Here is a 21,474-nt window from a genome sequence, read left to right on the forward strand (position 1 = left end):
CGTCCTTCAGAGATCCGGGTTGTGTGAACTCCCAACTCACATTCTCTAGGAGTCAAGCTAGGATAAGCAAGTGAGTCAGAGTTTAGGCGATGACAAACATTCGAGTCAAGATCATCAAACCAACTACAGGTTGGATGACTAGGACTGTGGAAGACAACAGAATAGTAAAATCACGCCAGTGACCAGCGTCGACCAGCGCCACCGCTATCAGACCAATTCATCGTATCCTCCAATCCAGGGGCAATAACTTCAGACCGGAATGGGCCCAAATGAACCAATAAAGCGGTTCAACCACTAATGATTCGCCGCGTGAATCGAGACACTTCGTTACGCTCCGTAGCCTCGACGACATTCGGAAACCATCAGCCCAAGGTTCTAGTGGTCATTTGCGAGGAACGCCGCGTGGGTCTGAGTCAGCTTTTTACGGCCGCGTCCATGACAAGTAAAAACTATCTCAAATAAAGCAGCCAAGACTGTATAGTCAGTCAACATTTGTGTCTTTGTCTCCTGCTATCCCGTTCCGGATGAGCACACTCGTCTATTGTACTGTTCTACGAGAGTCTCTCTCTCAAAAAAGCACTGCGTCTCCTCATCGTGAGTTATTTCTTCTTTGTGTTCCTCCAGGTGGAGCCTGGCGCGGCGGACGGCGCCCTCAATCCTCAGCGGTCAGCCCAGTGTCGTGCGCCGGCCAGCCCTCCCACGGCTGCCCCAGGATATTCGCTCCTCCTAGTGCCGTTAATTGCCTAATTACATGACGATAAATTCCACATCTGGGTTGGACTAATTTCAGAGCTTGGCCACGCAGGCAGAAGGCCAACACGGAAGGGTGTTTGTGTTCGACCAAAGGTGCGCAGCTAGCTTGCACGCAAAGCCGAGAACCACAAATCACACAATCGGCATAGCTGAGTCAGACCGGGCTGCGGCCCGAGCCGCTACCTAGACTACTTAGTTGGAGTTCGTTTGGAAAACCAAACAAGGGAATCAGGCTTCTGATGTTGAGCGCAAAACATTTACCAGAGCATAAATAACAAAGGCGATATACAAACTAGAGAAGACGAGGCCAGCCTATGAACCTATACCTATTAGTTGTACGCTGACTCCGCCTATTCCGAATGCTGATGGCATGTTGGACCTGGAGGCCGTGTTTCATCTATCCTTGTCCCGTCAGCTGGTCTGAGGACCTCCCTGGGATCGCCGGCCGAGGGCTGACTGGCGGATTTGGAGCATAGCGTTCTCTAAGGACTCCCGCTGCGACGATAGGCGGCTGCTTTCCCCTCAGTCGCGCGCTCCCTGTCCGGTCTGAATCCGCAGACCACCCTGACGCCATATAAACAATATGGCTGTCTTCCACGAATGCCAACCAAGAGGTAATATGAAGCATATACCCACCACCAATGCCTATTTCAACGGCTCGCCACCTAACATATACCCACCGACTAAATCACCTCTGCACTACAAATGCACCTGTAGTAAACTCCTTATGTCCACATTGCCGTTGTATTGCCAGCTGCCTCCGTCGCGCGCCGGCCCAGACTGGCCGGGGGTCGTACGTGACCCACCTTTTATTCAACAGGTTACGAAACGTCTAGAACACGCCCAAAACGAGTGCGAACTTGCACAGCAGCGACGAGGTGACGGAAGGCGCCAGCTTGGCGGCCTACGTGCCTTAAATGACATATCTTAAATTTACAATTGCGCTGCGCGTGCCGCCGGCCGTCTCCTCCCGGCCCCGCCCCGCACAATGCCATATAACTCATCCCGAGCCTGGACGGGGCGGCGGCGGCGCCGCAGTGGCACGGCGGCCACAAGATTCTAATACACTCCCCCCTGATCTACAAATCATCGTACTGGGTCAGAACGGCAGGGCGTCTCTCCCGCATGCCGCGGCGTAGAACTTCAGCGTACGTCACAGGGGGCACATTTTCCCCGTGGCTTTCGTGCGCACACTCTCGCAAGATAATTGGGCCAGAGTCGTCATTGTCATTGTTCGGTGGCTCAGCCTGGCCACTCTCCGGACTGGGAACGAAAGCCAGTCTCAGATCTCTCACGTGACGGGGGACATTGTCTACCTCCACACACTGCGCCGACACTTGTCGGGTGACTGTTCCTATGGAACTTGGCACATCACACCGGCGACTAGGGTCTCTGATCCATACCTTATCGCCTACATTGAACATAGCACACTCACTCTCTTCGCACTTTTCCTCACTCTCCACGTCCGGCACTCTCAGTTTGTAGTTGAACAGTACGTTGGCAGGACTAGATTTCAGGTCATCACTGCGCGGCATCACATTATAGCGGTAGACTGCTTCCGCCACTGAGCAGCCTTTGCGCGCTACGATTGTTTTGACCGACCTATGGTTTCTCTCAGAGACACCATTGCCGAACGGCGCATGGGCAGCTCGGTACCGGACGCTGATACCCCACCGGCTGACGAACTCGTGGAATACGGCACTGCGGAATGAGGTGAAGTTGTCCGTCAGCAGCTCCCTCGGAGCGCCGCGCTCCAGGAATACCGACTCCAGAGCGGTGATGATGCTGTAACTGTATCGGTCTGGCCCGGACCCGGGCTGGGTGGACGGGGCTGGGGTCGGACTCGGCCGACGCGGGCCCATGTGCCGGCCATGTGTCTCCCCGGCGGCGACACGCGGTGGACGGGAGCCGCGGGCCGCGGCAGTGTGAGGTCGGCGATAGCCCGTGGTGGGTGAGCGACCGTGTGGTAATACATACAGAAACTACAAGCTATTTCGGCATTGCGAAAAATGGCCAACAAGACCGGCAGTGGGACTGTAGACGTGAAAGGAGTGGACTCGAGTGGACAGACCGTGGTGGTGGCGCCCAGTGTCGCATTCGACGCGCGTGTGATCGCCGAATTCGATGGGACCGGCGATGTGGTCGAATGGCTGGGCAGAGCGGAGCTGCTCTGCCAGCACCGCGGAGTGGATGCAGCAGCGATCATCCCACTCCGGTTGACCGGCGGAGCCTTCGCCGTGTGGGCGCAGCTGCCGGACGAAAGCCGTGGCAGTTTGGCGGCCATACGCGCAGGCCTGTACCAGGCTTTTGCGCTTGATCAGCATGCAGCATACGAGGCCTTCACCACCCGAAGACTCCGCATTGGAGAGTCAGCCGATGTGTTTCTGGCGGACCTTCAGCGGCTGGCACAGCTGTTTGGTGGCGTACCGGAGCGTGCGCTGACCTGCGCTTTTGTAGCAGGTCTGCCCGAGTCTGTTCGGCAGATGGTGCGGGCTGGGTCTAGAGCGGAAGGGCTCGACCTTGCCAGTGTGCTGGCGCGCGCCAGAGCTGTGCTCAGCGACGAGCGCGTGGCGGCGGCGGCGGCGGCGGCGGCGGCCGGGCCGGCACCCCTCGCCCCCGCCCCCTCCCGTCAGCGGCTGTCAGCGCAGGAGGGACCGTCGCGCCGGGCCAGCCGGCCGCGGCGCTGCTGGGCATGCGGTGCTATAGGCCATATGTCCTTCTCATGCCCCCGCCGAGCTTCGGGAAACGACGGAGGAGAGGACGAGTCAGCGCCGGCGTCCTCTCGCGTGCAGCACTGAGCGGCGCTCTGCCAGTCGTGCAACTGCGAGTCAACGGGCGAGACTGTCGAGCGCTAATCGACACCGGCTGCACCGATAACATCATTTATGCACCGTTCTGCGAACAATGGCAGCGTGGACCTGTCTCGGTGACGACGATGAGCGGTGACGAGTTTCAGTGCACTGGCTCGGGCAGTGCTGACGTGGTGACTGTGACCGGGCAGCGGGCCCGAGTGAGTGTGCTGGTGGTGAGCGAGCGGCCCCTGGGAGTGGAACTAATTATCGGCATGTCTGGCATCTCTAGCCTGGGGGGTGTCAGTGTGCAGTCACCGTCTCAAGTCCGCTTCTGTGGAGCCGCTGCCCGTGCACCACTTGAAGTTGACGCGCCGGACTTTAGTGTGCGGTTCGACTCGGCAGAGCGAAAGTGGACTGTGGCTTGGAAGTGGGCGGACAACTCTGGCCCTGAGTGCCTGGAAAACTCTGTGCCCCAGTACTCCGTGCCACGGTCCGCCCGCTACGAATTTGACACGGAGCTGGACACATGGATCAGCAACGGCTGGCTGCTGCCATACGACGAGCACCGGCTCGGCCCACCGCGAGGGCTCGTGCCGCTGATGGCTGTACAACAGAAGAATAAGGAGAAAGTGAGGCCGGTGCTGGACTATCGGGAGTTAAACAGCCACCTAAACGCCCACACCGCTGAAGCAGATGTCTGCGCCGATCAGCTGAGGAAGTGGCGGCGTCACGGCAGAAACGTGGCGGTCGTTGACCTCAAAAAGGCGTACCTTCAGATCCACCTAGACGAAAGTCTATGGCCGTATCAAACGGTTGAGATTCGTGGCCAGCGCTTCTATCTGGGGAGGCTAGGATTTGGACTCAGCCTAGGGCCGCTAGTCATGAAGGCGGTCGTCAGTGCTGTGCTGGCACAGGACCCTGAAATCCAGCGTGCAGTGCTCTCATATGTGGATGACTTGCTGGTCGATGAGGACATTGCGAGCGCGGAGCGGGTTGTCAGTCATTTCGCCAGGTATGGACTCGAGTGCAAGGCCCCTGAGCGTGTGTCTGATGGTGCGCGGCTGCTCGGACTGCGAGTTCGCCCACTGCGTGACGAGCTGCACTGGGAGCGAGACAACCCTGTCGGCCCCCCGCCCAGCCCGCTGACCCGCCGCAGCGTGTTTGCTTGGTGCGGTCGCCTGGTGGCCCACCTCCCGGTCTGTGGGTGGCTGCGTCCCGCTACAGCCTGGCTCAAACGCCGTGCTAATGCTGTGACACGCGGCTGGGACGACATGACAGCGGACCGTACGCTGCAGGCGCAGGTCGATCATGTGGCTGAACGGGTGAACAGTGACGATCCGGCGCACGGCGTGTGGTGTGTCTCAGGTGACGCGGCCGTGGTGTGGACGGATGCCAGCTCGCTGGCCGCAGGCGTTGTTTTGGAGACCGCAGACGGTGGCCCTGTGGAGGATGCCTGCTGGCTGAGGCGTGAAGCTGCTGCTTCTACCCACATAAACATGGCTGAACTGGATGCTGCTGTGAAGGGTATCAACCTAGCCATCGCATGGGGGATGAGAACTGTTGAACTGCGAACTGACTCTGCCACCGTCCATCGATGGATTGACGACGCTCTGAGTGGGCGAGCCCGGCTCCGCACTAAGGCACACGGCGAGATGTTAATCCGGCGGCGTGTCGACCTTATTCGCCAGCTGGTGGAAGAAATGGGTCTCGTGCTGACAGTGACCCTGGTCAGGTCAGACGAAAATCGCGCAGACGCCCTGACACGGGTTCCGAAAGAGTGGCTGAGGCATGACGCATCAGGGCCCGCGGCAGTCGGCACGGCGGTGGCCGCCGACACGGGAGCGGCAGTCGGCACGGCGGTGGCCGCCGACACGGGAGCGGCAGTCGGCACGGCGGTGGCCGCCGACACGGGAGCGGCAGTCGGCACGGCGGTGGCCGCCGACACGGGAGCGGCAGTCGGCACGGCGGTGGCCGCCGACACGGAAGCGGCAGTCGGCACGGCTGTGGCCGCCGACACGGGTGCGACCGCGATGGTCGGCGCGGCGGTGGCCGCCGGCACAGAAGCGGCGGTGGCGACCGGGGCAACAGTGGACGCCTCTATTGCTCAGCTGCACGAGCGCGCCGGTCACCCAGGGATTCGCCGCACCTGGTATTTCGCCCGTCGTGACATCGCTCCTACCATTACTCGGTCTCAGGTGCGTGCTGTTGTGCATCACTGTGATGTCTGCCGCTCAATCGATCCGGCACCGGTCGCCTGGCGTCACGGATCGCTGGAGGTAACGGAGACGTGGCAACGGCTGGCCATCGACGTCACCCACTACCAGCATCAGTCGTACCTGACAGTGATCGATTGCGGTCCGTCTCGTTTCGGTTTGTGGCGGCAGTTGCGTCGGCCGGACGCGGAAAATGTTGTGTCGCATCTGGAAGCGATATTATGCGAACGTGGAGCGCCATGCGAGATTCTATGTGATAATGACACTGTGTTTCGTGGACGACATTTTGCGGCGTTCGCGGCGAAATGGGGCGTGGTTTTGCGGTTCCGAGCAGCATACGAGCCGGGCGGTAACGGTATTGTTGAACGGCATCACCGGACAGTTAAGGTTATTGCCGCTCGAAAGCAATGCTCGATCCCAGAGGCCGTGCATCTTTACAATGTGTCGCCCCGCGACAGTGACAGCGCCAGTGATGCCCCCGTCGGTCGGATTTATCGCTACACAGTGCGCGACTGTGTCGGGTCAGCTGGTCGCCAGCTGCCGGTCGGTGACAGTGACGGTCAAGGGCGCAGCCAGGGAACGGACGGCCGTGGGAATGGCCGCGAGGGATCGGACGGCTCGGAGCCGGCGGCGCCGCGCGGGACGGGCGAGTTCGCCCCTGGTGACGCTGTGTGGGTCAGGCGCCGTGGCACGCGATGCACGGACGTGTCTGAACCTGGTGTCGTGTCCTCAGTAGTTTCTCCACAGGTAGTAGTAGTTGATGGCACCCCTCATCATGTTAGAAACCTGCGACACCGCACCGTCAACGTGAGCGATAACTGTTTGGTTGACGACACAGAGGGTGCCGAAAATGAGCTGCCACTTTTCGTATCCGCGCAGCCACATAATGCTGATTCTAGTCCTGGCCCCGTAGTGAGTGTCATGTCTGATGTCACGCCTCGCACTGAATGCACTCGTGCTAATGATGCTTCCAATGACGATGGACCAGGAGTCGTTGCACCACGAACCCTGCGGCGCACCGAGCGGGAGAGTCGCCCGGCACAGCGCTATGGAACACCGGTGTATTATTAGGTACTCGCCTTGTTATGTTGTGTCATGTTATGTGTATTTTTGTGTTGATTATGGATTTGTGATCTTGTAGATCAGGGGGGTGTGTAACTGTATCGGTCTGGCCCGGACCCGGGCTGGGTGGACGGGGCTGGGGTCGGACTCGGCCGACGCGGGCCCATGTGCCGGCCATGTGTCTCCCCGGCGGCGACACGCGGTGGACGGGAGCCGCGGGCCGCGGCAGTGTGAGGTCGGCGATAGCCCGTGGTGGGTGAGCGACCGTGTGGTAATACATACAGAAACTACAGATGCTGTCGGTGTCCTGTCGCTTTATCCGCCGCCAGATCGCGTACCGAGACGGACCGCAGTCAATCAGAGTCAGGTACAGCTGATCGCTTACGTGACAGACGTCCATGCTGATCCTGTCCCAGCATTTAGTCACGCTCAGCGAACCATGTGTCCACCGCTGGGGCGCTGGATCGATGGACTGGCACCTTTCGCACTGGCTAACGACACTGCGCACCTGGTGCCTGCTCACAGCCGGGTCGTGCTCCCTACACAGGCGCAGCGTTCTCCCGATGCCTGGGTGTCCGCTTGTTTCGTGGATCCTGACCACATCCGGCGCCGAGAAGGCAGCGCCGCAGACCTCAGGATCGCTTTGTTGGTTCAGCCACTTCTTCGGCACTCTCGTCAGTGCGTCAGCCCTGTTGTCCACTGACGGAACGCACTTCACGGTCAGCTGGAGGCCGTACTCATCTCTCAGACTCTTCACGGTCTCCAGGCGCCTTCTAATCAGCATTTCACTCGCCGCCTTCGTCTTTATCCGAGCTCTGCCGGAGAGCGCATCTGTTAGCCAGTGATAGACCGTTTTCGAATCCGTCACGACAGTCACTTTCTTCAGGTTCCATGCCAGGGACAGATTGATGCCACGCACAACGGAGTCCAGTTCTGCAAGGTTCACGTGTGTCTCGGGATTTTTCCGAAGCCAGCAGGCGTCCTCAACGATGCTGCCTTCCATCTCCAGCACGGCTCCTATGGCGAGGGAGCTGGCATCCACCCACACGACTCCCTCATCGCCGGTGACATCCCAGCGACCTCGTGCGGGATCGGCCGTTTTCACGCGCTGCAGCGTTTCCATGACCATTTTCTTGAGTTCTGGGTCGGTGATCTCGTCATCCCAGCCGTCTGTCGCTGCAGTGGCGCGTCTTTTCAGGTAGGATGCGGAGACACGCAGCCAGCCACACACCGGGACCTGACTTGTCAGACGTCCGCACAGCGAGAAGACCTCTCTCCTCGTCAGCTGTGGCGGCGGCTGTAGATCCTGGTTGTCCCGCTTCCAGAACAGTCCTTGCCGCTCCCCCCAGACTCGAACGCCCGGGACACGAGCACCTTCTGACACCTTCTCCGGGGATTTGCAGGTCAGACCGAGCGCCTCCAGATGACCCTTCACCTCCAATGCAGTAGCGATGTTTTCATTTACGAGTATGTCGTCCACGTAAGGTGATGTAGCGGTGTGCACCCTCGGGTCACGTTTCAGGGCCATTTCCAGCACCTTTCTCATCACCATCGGTGCGAGACTGAGCCCAAAGCCAAGTCTGCTCAGACACCACCGTCTGCCCTGGAACACTACAGTCTGATACGGCCACAGCGATGCGTGCACGTGGATCTGCAGGTAAGCGTCTCGCAGATCTAGGAGTGACACGTTTCGTCCACACCGACGCCACTCACGGATTTTTTCACTGCAAACATCCGCGTCAGCTGTATGCGGGTCCAGGTGCGTATTTAACTCCCTGAAATCCATGACGGGACGCACTTTGTCCTTCTTCGGTTGGATGACCGCCATGAGCGGGATCGTGCCTTTGACCCTCCCGTGCACGCTCTCATCATAAGGGACGAGCCATTGATTCGCCACCCACTTGGTGAGTTCTCGCTCGTATTCGTGTCGGGCTTCTGTTGGAATCGCGTACTCCTCTGCTGTATTGTGCAGCTGCTCGGGCTCCTTTCCTCCACACCATTTCCACTCCACCAACCACTTCTTTTTTGTCTCGTCAAAGCTCACCACAAAGTCCTTCTCGTCGGCTCGATTAGCCGGTGCGGCGGCCGCCGCCGCACCCAACACCGGATCCCCCTTACTGCTGTCAGCTCGATTCACCGCTGCAGCTGCCGCCGCTGCACCTGACGCTGGGGCCGCCTCACTGCTCGCCTGATCATGACTCACCCGTGCAGTCGCTGCCACTGCACGCGACACCCCAGTCCTCTCACCATCACAGCTGACCCGGTCACCGGGTGAGGCCACTGACGCCGCTATATGAGACACCGCTGCCTCAACTCCGAATCTGACTCGGTCATCCGAACTCACTGTAGCGCCACCCAGTGCTCTGATACCATTCATCCCAAGGATGAACTCAAACCCCAGTGGCTTACGTGCTACGACGAGCACATCTACGGACACTGATTCACCGGACTGCAGCTGCACGCGTGCCACGCCTGACCCCTCACACCAATAACGCCCTCCACTCACTGTCATCACGCTCACCGGGCGTCGGTTCCACCTCCGACAAACTGACACGTGAGCTACACACTGGCTGCATCCTGTATCAACCAGCGCTTCGCAGGTCGCTCCGTCCACCGACAGCTGCGCGACTGGCAGCGCCCCGTTCACTGGTCGACAGGAGAGGAGGCTGGCGCTGATCTCTCCCCTCCCGCGCCGTTTTCCGGACACGCAGAGGCGATGTGCCCCTGCCGGTTGCAGTTATAGCACCTCACGAGGCTCCGTCCACCACGGGGGCCTCCACGGCCCCGCTGTCCGCGGCCTGCCGTGCAGTCGCGGGCGATATGGTTCGGTTGCCCGCACGAGTAGCATTTCATTGTGGCCGGGAGTGCTCCAGTCCTTGTGCCAGCGGCGGCGGCCGCGGTGTTTGTTTCCTCGTCGGCCAGCACGGCCCGAGCGCGACCGATTAGCTGGCTAAACGGCATGTCCTCCATCCGTGATCCAGCCCGGAGCGCGCGGCGTGCTGAATCTGGCAGTTTGGCCACGAAGGCACAGGCCAGGCTGTCGTCCGGCACACCTCCGAACAAGCCAGCCAGCCGGCGCAGCTCAGAGACGAACACGTCCACCGTCTCACCTGGACGCAGCCTTCTACGTTCAAATTGGTCGTAGGCTTCAAACCGATCCGAAGCAAACGCCGATGTCAGGGCCCTTTTGATGTCCTCGTACTTCTTCTTCTCATCTTCTCCGAGCTGTTGATATACCGCAAACGCACCACCAGTGAGTCTCAGCGGGACGACGACGTGCAGTCCCTTGATGCCGCGCAGCTGACACACAAGTTCGACCTTGTCCAGCCACTCGCACACGGGCTGCGACACACCGTCAAACTCCGGGATTAAGCGGAGATCAGCCGCAGCGTCCGAACCATCACAGGTCTCCTTCTCGTTCCCCATCACGGCAGTCTTGCAAGGCCGAAATAGCTTGTAGTAAACTCCTTATGTCCACATTGCCGTTGTATTGCCAGCTGCCTCCGTCGCGCGCCGGCCCAGACTGGCCGGGGGTCGTACGTGACCCACCTTTTATTCAACAGGTTACGAAACGTCTAGAACACGCCCAAAACGAGTGCGAACTTGCACAGCAGCGACGAGGTGACGGAAGGCGCCAGCTTGGCGGCCTACGTGCCTTAAATGACATATCTTAAATTTACAATTGCGCTGCGCGTGCCGCCGGCCGTCTCCTCCCGGCCCCGCCCCGCACAATGCCATATAACTCATCCCGAGCCTGGACGGGGCGGCGGCGGCGCCGCAGTGGCACGGCGGCCACAAGATTCTAATACAGCACCCTTTCCTCAATGCACACCAGGAGTGTCCGCCAATAGCCCCGGGCACCCCCTAAAGCGGTCAGGACTCGGACCCAACACCTCCCACACCTCACGCACGGCATGGGAGCAGTCCCACAGTCCCACACGCCGCCTTCCTCGCAGCGGCGGCAGCGGCTCGGCACACCCGGTCACCAGTCCCGTTCTCCCTTTGTCTCGGCGGCCCGGTTCTCTCAGCTCCGGTTCGCGCTGGGTGCACGCTGCACGGACGACGCCCTCCGCTCCGCCAGCTGCGCGCGGCGGTCCGCGCCTGGGGAAGGTGGAACAGGGAGGCGGTGGGGCGGTGGGAACGATGGGAGCGGTGGGACGGTGGTAAGGAGCTGTGGAGTGGTCGAAGGTGGGGTGATGGGGCGATGATAGTATGGGGCGGTAGGCAGTGGAAGGGAGCGGTGGAACGATAGAGTGGTGCAGTGGTGGGGCGATGGGCGGTGGTCGGGAACGATGGAACGGTGGTGGCAGGTGGTACGGTGGTGGGGGCGTTGGAGCCCTGGACCAGCGCGGGGTGGACCAACTAGGTCGCAGCGGTTACCACGTCGCGTGGGGCTGCGGTCGCGCGGCGGTGACGGTGGTGGCGGCGGTACCCGCACCCCTCCTTGACGGGACGCACGTGGGACATAGACCAAGGTCACAGCGCTAGTATACCGTCGACGGCGCACGGCTGGAGGGGAGGGCCGCGGCGAACGGGAGAGGGTGGGCGACCGGGAACAGCTGGGCATTATTCATCCCGTGGTGGTGGGGCGTCTTTTCCAACGGGTAAGCGCGTCAAGCAGTGAGCACCGAGAGGTAGCCCAGAGCCGTCGGAGCTAAGGTGCTGACATGTTGATAGTGGTTGGTGAGAGATCAACATGTAAGTTGGTGAGTTGGTGTCATAGTGAGCTGGTGGCTTGGTAAGTGATTGAGTTGATGGGCTGATGAGCGTGTAGGCTGGTGAGCTGGTGAGTTATCATCAGCCGACCCGTGAGACGCCATTCCAGGTCAGCGGGCCGTGTTTTCGTGCTTACACTAACGGTCCCTGACCGGCCTTGAGTCGAGCCAGGCCCATGACGGGACCCGAACCTGCGGCGGTACACGGGACACAGCGTGGCCCAGTTCTGGGAGACGGCCTGGGTCTACTCACTGGGACCCACAGCAGCGCGCACAGCGCACACAGTCGGCACCGCCGAGTCATATCTGCTGTCACATCTGTCCCCGGGGGCGCGCTTTCAATGCGGGTATCTGATCGAGAGATCAACAAATACTGGCTGGAATATTTCCTGCCAGTGAGCGGTCTGTAGCGACGAGGGTAAGTGCAGAAAAGTGTGCCGACGCGATGTGCACTACGGCTGTTGCTCCGCTTGTCAACCTAATAATTTGTCGCGATTACATACCAATCAAAGATAAAATGAAATAAAATAATTCAAGTACATCATTTGATGTATGCAGATGGCTTGCATGATTTTAAGCTGTCCGTCATTGAAGCAGCTGAAGCTTTTCATATGATGCATTAAAATATTATCCGGCCCCGAATATAATGCGGGTAATGCAACATATTATTATATAATACAAAACGCTCCCGATCCACCGGCGGACCTGGCAGGCTCCGCTCTCATGTGCAGCAGCCGGCCGGCTCGGCGCCGCCTGTTCGACCCAGCCTTGGCCGGCGAAAGGCACGGCACCAGCACATAACCTGACAGTGGGCGAGGCCACGGGAGAGGAACACCGGCTGGCCTGGATCGTGACGTCACTGGTGACCTCACCGCTCTCCCCGCCGTGACGCGCCGACGCGGACGCAGGCTCTCTCTCTCTCTCTCTCTCTCTCTCTCTCTCTCTCTCTCTCTCTCTCTCACTCTCTCTCTCTCTCTCTCTCTCTCTCTCTCTCTCTCTCTCTCTCTGTCTCTTTCTCTCTCTCTCTATCTCCTCTCTCTTTCTTTCTATGTCTCCTTCTCTCTCCTTTTCTCTTGCCTCACTTTGTCCTCTTCCTAAGGATCAAGACTGTCTATGAAGGCATGAGCTCTCCCCTCTCAAATTAGTTGTCTCTTCTCTTGGCGCACTCGACTTACAGACTCCGATCATCAATTATTACAAATTTGGCCCCATTCAGACGAGATAATGATCCTACCATAGCACCAATAATTTTCAAAATCAGCGCACCTGCTTTACGTCACATTCAAACTGAGGCAGTGGTCACTGTGGACACCCCCAGCGGTCACTCAAGAGCAGTGGCCCGTCCCCAGCCGTCCAAGTCAGCCCGTCCCCAGCCGGCCGGAGTCTCCTTTGTCCACTGCTGGCGCCGGGACGTTAGCACGTGGCCACCCGAGGCGGCGGGAGCGCTGCCGTGCACAATCAGTGGACAGCGGAGCGCTGCAGCCGGCCGACAGGTGGAGGGCGGCCGGACGGAGCCCAGACACCACTTGGCCGCTCCGAATGGGGTCTGCCCCGGGCCGGTCAGACAGAGTCCATTTAGACGGCGTAAGACGACCACCGTCCGAGCTGTTAGTAATGATAACCACCCGTTGTCAGAGTCGATACTGGCTACAAACATCGCCCTGCAGCAGTCTGGCAACCGGTCTGGCAACTGGTCTGGCAGCTAGTCTGGCAAACAGACAGTTGCACCGTTAAGGCCCAGAGTCAGACCTTTCAGGTGGAATCTTGTCATCGACGATACAACACACAACTGCTGTCGCTTCTCCACGCAGATGACCAGCGGATGATTACCGCCCTCGCCACCTACTCCTCCACGACTGTTCAGCGGTCACCGGCACCGCCCGACTCCCAGCACGAGCCGGTCATTCCCAGGTGACCTCTGTGCCCCGCGTGGGAGGCTCACCGCCGGCACAGTGCGTTCCTTGACCTCGGTAGACCCTCGAACGCGGCCCATCACCACCCGAAGTGATCCAGGCCAGCCGGTGCAGCTGACTACACGCAGCCCGGCCAGAGCAGGGAGCGGCAGCTGCCTCTCCGTCAGGTCCACGCCGCACCGCCTGCCGCGTGACTGGCATGGTCGCTCCAAAGTCCAGCGTGTATAAACACAGGCCATATGGTGTCATTAATTCCGGTCTAGGGCACATCCCTGTCAGCATGACGACCCCAATCGGATAGTGCGTCAAACGATGAGCGACGGGGGTGTAGGACTGCCTGTGGATTCCTTTTCTCTAAGGGCGTGATGCAAATCCTAGAAAAGACGTCCCGCTCTGTAGTAAGCCGACTTCAGCCAATCAGTTTCAGCTGTGAGCTATGCAGCAGACTTCGTGAAGGGAAAGTATCAACTATCATGTGACAGTGCGGGTGTGTCGTATCTGGTCAGGCGCAGACCTGACGTGGTTCTGGACAGTGGTTGCAATTTGGGACATTGACGGCACCTCTATTCGCACGACGCTGGAGATAAGAGAAATCCAGAGGCTACAGAGAACCGTGGTAGCGTGACATTGCTGCTGAAACTTGCGAAAGATAGCTATAGAATAACAGGTAGACGGAACAATGTGCGTGGCTCCGTCCAGCCTCCTTCCGCGTGGTTTTTGGGATCTGCACGCCTTTGTGGACGGCACGCCTTTGTGGACGTCGCCCATAGGACCATTAGTCATAATGCCGCTTACGAATGTTTTTAACAGAGAATGTTTTTGGCTGCATCGTAGAACCACCTATCCGTCTACTCTCTCCAGCTCCCCTTCTCTCTCATCTCGCACGCATCCTCCGCCGATGGACATCGAGCAAGGTCACTACGCTCCTCTGCATTCCTTCACGCTTCTCTCAAATCCTGTTCTCCTTTTACGACCCAGTCTCAAAATAGGTGCTGTCTTTTGGGAGGCTAGTTACATCGACGACCAAGCAGCCAGATCTGTAGAGCGAATCTGTACCCTTTGATAGTGGCCTTTTACAGCACCAGCAAAAGCGCTTGTCCCCACAAATGTAAAACCTTTCCAGCAGTTTAGACGACGCTACGTTTGGACGCTGCACGGATGGACGGCGGGCGGCGGTGACGAAGAGCGCACGGCGGACGGGCAGACGATGGCGGACGGCGCGCGCACGACGGACGGCGGCGGCGGCGGCGGGGGCCGTGTCGCCGACAGCCTGCTGATGGATGGCCAGCCGGTGACGGTGTGTGACGACGCTGCTCTGCAGGGCCGCATTGGCCGCCGACAGGCTCGCGCTGGCTCCCAGCGCTCCCACGCAGCGCACGCGGCGCAAGGCCCGAGGCCGCTGTCTGTGCCGACTCCCACCGCCGAGCAGGACCGTCCCAGCGCTCAGCAGCGGGTCGCAGTCAGCCTGTCCCACCATAGGATCCGCAGTCTGTCTGTCCCACTGCCAAGCAAAGACACGCAGTCTGCCTGTCCCACTACCGAGCGGACACCATCGGTCTGTCAGTCTTACGGTCCAACAATGCCCCGCAGTCTCTTTGTTCTATATCGCCCAGCAAAGACCTAGTCTGCCGGTACAGGATCACACACCGGAGGGTAGAGCAAGGAGGGATTAAGTGGCTAGGGAGCGAACGGTAGCGGGAGAGCGAGTGAGGACGAGAAGGGCAAAGGACGGGACGGGACGGAGTGGGGACGGACAGATATCAGAAGGAGGTAACTGGAGCTCATTAGGGAGCGTGGGAGAGACATGAGGTATGTGGGACGAGAGTCTCAATGAAGGAGGGGCGTCACTACACGAGAAGGGAGGAGTGTCAGAAGCCGCGGTGGGAGGACATGTCGGACTCGTGGGAGGAGACACTGACTGACAGACAGAGGAGGCGGAGGGACGTGACTAGCCCCGGGAGGCGAGCCAAAAATGGATCCCAGCTGGCAGAGCTACCTCAGACGGCGCAGTCATGGAGAAGGGGAGAGGGCACACGGATAGACGTAAGACGGATAGATAGATAGATACAAAAGCTAGCATACGTGCAGACGGTCAGACGGACAGACGTACAGACAGACAGACGGAGAGACGAAAAGGCGAGCAGGCGGATAAACGCGTAAACAGACGAATAAAAAAGAAAACCCGACGGACATCACATGAAGCGAAACGGAAACAACCTTTGTTTTTAATAGCGAAAAGTCGAGTAGAAGCATCTATTGACACATTTCGGAACCACAGAGACTATGAAATTCCAGCCGAGACCCCATAGCCACGCTGTGTGCCATGCACTTCGAGCTTCGCAGCTTTGTCGTATAGAGTGGTTGTAACGCTCAAAGTCCTAGTTCCCTGGACAGTCTTAGCAGATGCTTTTAGCGCTGCAAAGTTTTCGCGCTATTTTTGGTGCAGAGAAGGTGAGTATGGCGTCTCTGGCAGCGTTCATAGCCCAATGAAAAGTTATTGGCGCATGAAGGAGCGTGGCGTAAGGCACAGATAACCCATATTTTATTTGAATATATAATGAAATAATATCCGATGGTGTTTGAGCCATAGGAATAGCTCAGAGCTAAGCACAGATATAAATCCTGTTCCATAGTAATATAAAACGCATTTACTCTGCAGATACTATGCAATAAACACGGATATTTGTAAAGCGGGAAGGCGGGAATCGGGACAGCGGTGGAATATCTCTGACGTCTCCGTGAACTTAAACATATTCATGTCATTATGCTAAGCCACTTTTAAGAATTTATCTGTGAGGGAGCTGCGAAAGAAAGGTCGAATGCATAAAACTGATCCAAGAAGTTAATTCACCTTGATGTAGGTTTCATTAATACAAACGAGTCCCGACACTACAGACTTCAAATAGTCTGACGCTCATTGCAATTTGCATAGAGCCATGCATATGCAATATTTTCACGGCAGACAGTTAACTACCAAGTGTCGGTACTAAGTCGGCCAACTACATATAAAACGCGAGTAAGGTTTCTCATAAAAATGTTCATATAACGTATGTGACGATAGCACCCCGAACATTGAGCTCAGCACATGGGTCGTCTTCGGTGCATTATAACGACCTCCGTCGTTCAGGTCAGCCGACCGCAACTTTTCTTTTCGAGAGTGCTCGTCAATTTGTTTAATTTCGGCCATGGATTACTAAAATTGCCGTGTACCTAATGCAAGTGCAAGCATCATCAGGCCTGCAGGTCAACAACCGTCCTTCTAACCCGGCCCAATACGCCTCTGTTTGAAACCAGGGGCATGACACAAAAGACTTTATTGACAGTACGGGGATCAGACAGCCCCAAGGCGTGTTATACGGCTGCTCTACTCCTGGACCTACAGGATAGCGAGGTTATCGGGCCAATAAAATAAACAATACCGACAGCATAAACATAGGACGGTAATGTGCTGAATTAATCCAAACATCGTGACACTTACGCAATGATTTCCAATATAAGCCATGACGATATGATAAATTTACATCGCGCACTGAAAGAGACGCATTAAACATAAAAAAGCTTTACGTTGACTATATTTCGCGCCGAGTACTTCCCATTGCCATAGCTTCACGCAGACCTGCGTCAATAGCGGACAGGTAAAATGACAAACTAGACGCACGTAGGAAACATTACAGAGCTGGCCAATAACACTAATGGACCCGCCGGCGAGGGCCAGATAGTCGGGCCGAAAGGTTTTAAACGCCTTAAACCTGGGCGCCGGCTGTTGGCCGATATTTCACGTCACCCGACCGCGATAGGGCGCCCAGTCTGCGATCACGTGATATCGTTAGAGGATGATTGGAGCAAACGGGCGCCGCAGGCCGGGCCGTTAGGGCCAAATATACGACGGGTATATCGGGCCGAGCGCCGCACGGCCCGGCCGATCTGCCCGGCCCGATGGCACTAACGCCCGATTTATAGAATACATTGGCTGTCGCTAGGGACAGAGCAGCAAAGTAAACATACATTTTGGTAGTGTCTCGGTTACATGTTTGTTTGGGACCGCCGCTGCGGATAAAAGGCTTGGCAAAAATGTTGTAATGAATCCACAAACGAGCGCTAAGCTCCCCGAGGAACACCAGGTGCCGAAATTCCTTCACACATGCGAGGGTAGCGCGCAGCAAACGTCATTACCCGATCCCCGGCAGGTAGCGCCCCTACTGGGGAGGGTGGGGAGGGGAGGGAGGATCAGCTGAGCGGGGTGGCGGCGCCGCCATACCAGCACCTCTGGCCGGGCGGTGCCTGAGAGCCCACCTGGCGCCGGCGGGCCTGCCGGGCTCAGGGACCCGCGGGACGGCGCGGCGCGGCGGCCGCGCGGCCAGCGGGGGGCCGGACACTCACCTGGCGTTGTTTGCCAGCTGAGACCTCCGATAAACATTTTCCTGCGGGCACACAGACGGCACGGATCAGTGGCGCGGCGAGGGCTGAATGGAGGGGCGGTGGGTATCGCAGTCCCTCCATGCACACAGGCATATGGAAAACAGGGTGTGCTATTTGCCGTCCAACATGGCCCAGAGGCCATCCGGGGTGGTCTCGGGACGAAATGGAGCCGCTACATGTCATGTTGGTGTCCGGAGAGTGTCGTTTTAGCGGCTATCGGGGTGCTTGACCTAGCCCTTATCAGAGAGACTACGCCGCCCCCCGGTGGTAGCGAGACGCCGTATTCTCATAATGATCCGACCGCAGACGGCGGAGAACGACGACAGAGCTTGGGACGCGGCGTAGAAAAGGAGGCTGGTAGCGTAACCCAAAGTATAAACTGAGAGAAACCCGCCTAGAAATAAAAAAAAAATGGGAGAAGTCTCAGTTACCTGCAGTTTCAAACAGCACGTCTTTCAAGCAAACTGCAAAGTCGCATGAAGTTCCATCGACTTGCCTAGTGCAAATGTATCTAACCAAATAACGTTTAACTAACATGCCGGTTACGGCGATGTTATTAGGACTGGTCGCACTGATAAAAACTTATGCTTCCGAAGCCAGTAATGTTTCCCATGGGCTCCGGGTAAATAATAAATAAGTCTGGACAAAAACCGTTTTCCCGTTTATGAAGCCCGGTCCGTGGTCGTTTCGGCCGGTGCAGAGCAAGTTCGGGCCGTTTGTTCCCGACTGTTGGTCACCGCTGACCCTTGGGTGACCCCTGTGACCGGGCGACCTCAGCTCTCTGCGGCGACATGAGAGAGTCAGCTGACTAACGACCACTCGGCCCAGCCCCTCTGTACTCGGCAGCGACGGGCGAGTGGGGCGCTCCTGTTACGGAGGGGAGATGGAGGGGAGGGGTTGGGGAGGGGAGGGGTTGTCTGATGTGGCCGGCCGTCACTGCACAAACCACGTGTGAAAGTTAGCACCGCGAACCGGTGTGAAAAGGACCTCCCACTGACAAACAGGGGAGTGTCCCCTCGTGTTGTGCTGGAGACTAGAGGGGGCGACGGGTGTGGAGTATGAGGGTTGTGGTGCGGACGAGCAGGAGGGAACACGAACCAGCCTGAACAGGGAGAGAGGATTTTCACAGGCGTCCGGTGAGGATAAGGACACTGCCCACGCCCGTACGCCTGACCGCTTGCCGCAGCAGCCATCGCGACCAGTCAACCGCGAAATGAAAAATGGCACGTCGCTGAAACGGCTGGGATTCCCGGCGCTCGGGCGCTCTGTGCACCTTCCCGGCAGGAGCGGCGCCGGGAGCGTTGCCGGGGGCGGGTCACACCTTCCCCCGTCCGCAAGCTGACCCTCGCCTGGTTTCAGTACAGGAGGCCCGTTGTGCAAGCGTTCATGGTATTGCACGCCGCTGCGACTAGCCGGCCGGCGCTAGTGGTTACGTAAACATGACATAAGGCGCGCGGTGTGCGGCGGCTGCCGCTGTCCTGAGTCGGAGCGGCCGCACCGGGCGAGCTGTCAGCTGACAGGACAGCACCAGCCGCGCTCCGGCCGACCCCAACCACCACGTGAAAGTTGGCCACGTGGCTGTGCGGTTGGTAACAGGTAACAACCCTCAGACCTCTCTCGTACCGCCGCCCCCACTGGACCGCCGCGCTCACCCTCACAGTAAAAACAACCTCTGCCCGCAAACAGAACGCGCCGATCCTCTCACCCCAGCAATGCATCCGATTCTCACCACTCACCCGGGGTCGTTGGGCAGCTCTGAAGGCGATCCGACCGAGTCCTGGTTCTCCATGCTGCTGACTAACCCTACCAACAAGCACCTACACACTACGTGGACGGACCGTCGTCACACGAACGCTCACACAGCCAGCCACCGACTGGCCGCCGGGCCGCGGCGCCGCGCCGCGCTCGCCCAGTCGGCGCGCGCCGGCCCCTCAGAGCCATCTCTTGGCGGCTGTGATTGGACGGATGAATCTCGCCGGCCGGCCGACGGGTGGTGCGCAGCGACATCTATTGAGCGTTGAGTAAGTTGTAGTAAAGGAGGGCTGAGACGGTGTGAGTGGGGCGCTGTAGTCAGAGGTAGAGCTTCCGTGGGCAGAGGCCAGAGCCCAGAGGCCAGAAGCCAGAGATGCAAGCAGAATGGTGAAGGAGTCTCAGTAGTTGATAGGCAGGGCTGTGGGGTCCGAGTCGGAGTCGGAGGCCAGGGTTGGATTTAGAGTAGGAGTTATAGGAGGAATCATTCAGTGTTGGAGTCGATCGGAGTTGACAGCTCAGATCGGAATTGTTGAGCCTTTTCTGACTCCAACTGGTGGCTCCGGAACTGGAGTCGATCAGTCGGCATTGTTTGACTAAGATGCCCTTAGCTGGTTTCTCGGTGTCATTTTGAGTTTATTTTTTACCAGTCGCGAACGGTGCAAGATGTATACTGATTTTATATAGAACGGTCAGGCCAGATGATCCAGCGCGGGCTGGATCTGGTCGACGGTCACCAGAGATCCTGTGGAGCTTGTGAGATCCTGACTTACGACCCATGCACATACTGATACAGGCCGTAATCGCCACGCGATATGAGAAAGCCTTTTGATGTCAATACAATACAATACAATACAATACAATACAATACAATACAATACAATACAATACAATACAATACAATACAATACAATACAATACAATACAATACAATACAATACAATACAATACAATACAATACAATACAATACTGAGTGTCAAAAACTCCATAGGCCCTCTTAGACCGTCGTAGCGGTGGGAGGCCCTCTTAGACTAACATGGGACCTACTGAGGTCGGCTTGGACTGTCTGAGACTATCCGGTGATATCGCGTGGGCGGTGGAATGGCATTCTGGGATTAATTTGAGGATCTTTGACGGTAATGAGGAATTCTTTCTTTCTTTCTGAACTTATGAGCATCTGCAAACCGAACGCCTTCACACTTCACAGACTGAGTTGATCTTCAGCACTTCAGCACAAAATGTCAGAAAAATCTGAGACAGTGACGACTGAAGACCAATGGGCCCGAGGTCCGAGGTCCGGCTGTAGCAGCGCCCTCTGGAGGAGAGCCGAGGGCCGCCCTCTGTCGGTGGTATATGTGGGCCAGCGATGCCATTCCTTGGGATTTGTCCCAAGATCTTGGGATTTGAACATTAACATTGGGATCTTGTGATTTGCACTGCATATCTTGGGATTTGGCAGAAGCTGATTTCACTTTGTCTTCTCATGCTGTCGAATGCTTTTTCCTTGGTCGATAATAGATGTAATTAGGATGGATTTGCCTCACGGACGGTTAAACATATTGAAGTAACGGACGAAGCTTGCGATGTTTCTAGCAGGCATTATCTTCCCGAGATCGCAGGATTATTTTTGTACATACCAAGGCTATAGAACTCCGTACATACCATTACTTGTTATGGGTATAGTAGCATCTTTCAGTCGCTGTTCGCAACTGGCGCTCATTTGTTTAATTTCCAACTACCGATCAACGGGGATGGGTGGTTTGGCGGCATGATGTTGGGTGCAGACCCCCCTGGTTTGGTGGCTATGAAAAGCTTTTACAAACATTATGCCTAAAAAATATTTCAGAAAGCGGCTCC

General features: G+C 57.6%; 1 protein-coding gene across 1 annotated transcript in view; it reads right to left on the reverse strand.

Moving 5' to 3' along the window:
• The window catches only part of LOC122393676 (RNA-binding protein Musashi homolog Rbp6-like), a 130,545-nt gene extending 110,725 nt beyond the window's left edge, over nucleotides 1-19,820 (reverse strand). Inside the window, exons 1-2 of the mRNA XM_043389949.1 lie at nucleotides 19,604-19,820; nucleotides 17,829-17,869 (exon numbers count right to left, since the gene is read on the reverse strand). Of these exons, the coding sequence (XP_043245884.1) occupies nucleotides 17,829-17,869; nucleotides 19,604-19,656 (94 nt within the window). The 5' untranslated portion in view covers nucleotides 19,657-19,820. The remainder of the gene's footprint in view (nucleotides 1-17,828; nucleotides 17,870-19,603) is intronic.
• Between the last annotated feature and the right edge of the window lie 1,654 nt (nucleotides 19,821-21,474).

The sequence above is a fragment of the Amphibalanus amphitrite genome, unplaced genomic scaffold (assembly GCF_019059575.1).
Source record: "Amphibalanus amphitrite isolate SeventyFive unplaced genomic scaffold, NRLGWU_Aamphi_draft 000003F_arrow, whole genome shotgun sequence".
Taxonomy (NCBI): domain Eukaryota; kingdom Metazoa; phylum Arthropoda; class Thecostraca; order Balanomorpha; family Balanidae; genus Amphibalanus; species Amphibalanus amphitrite.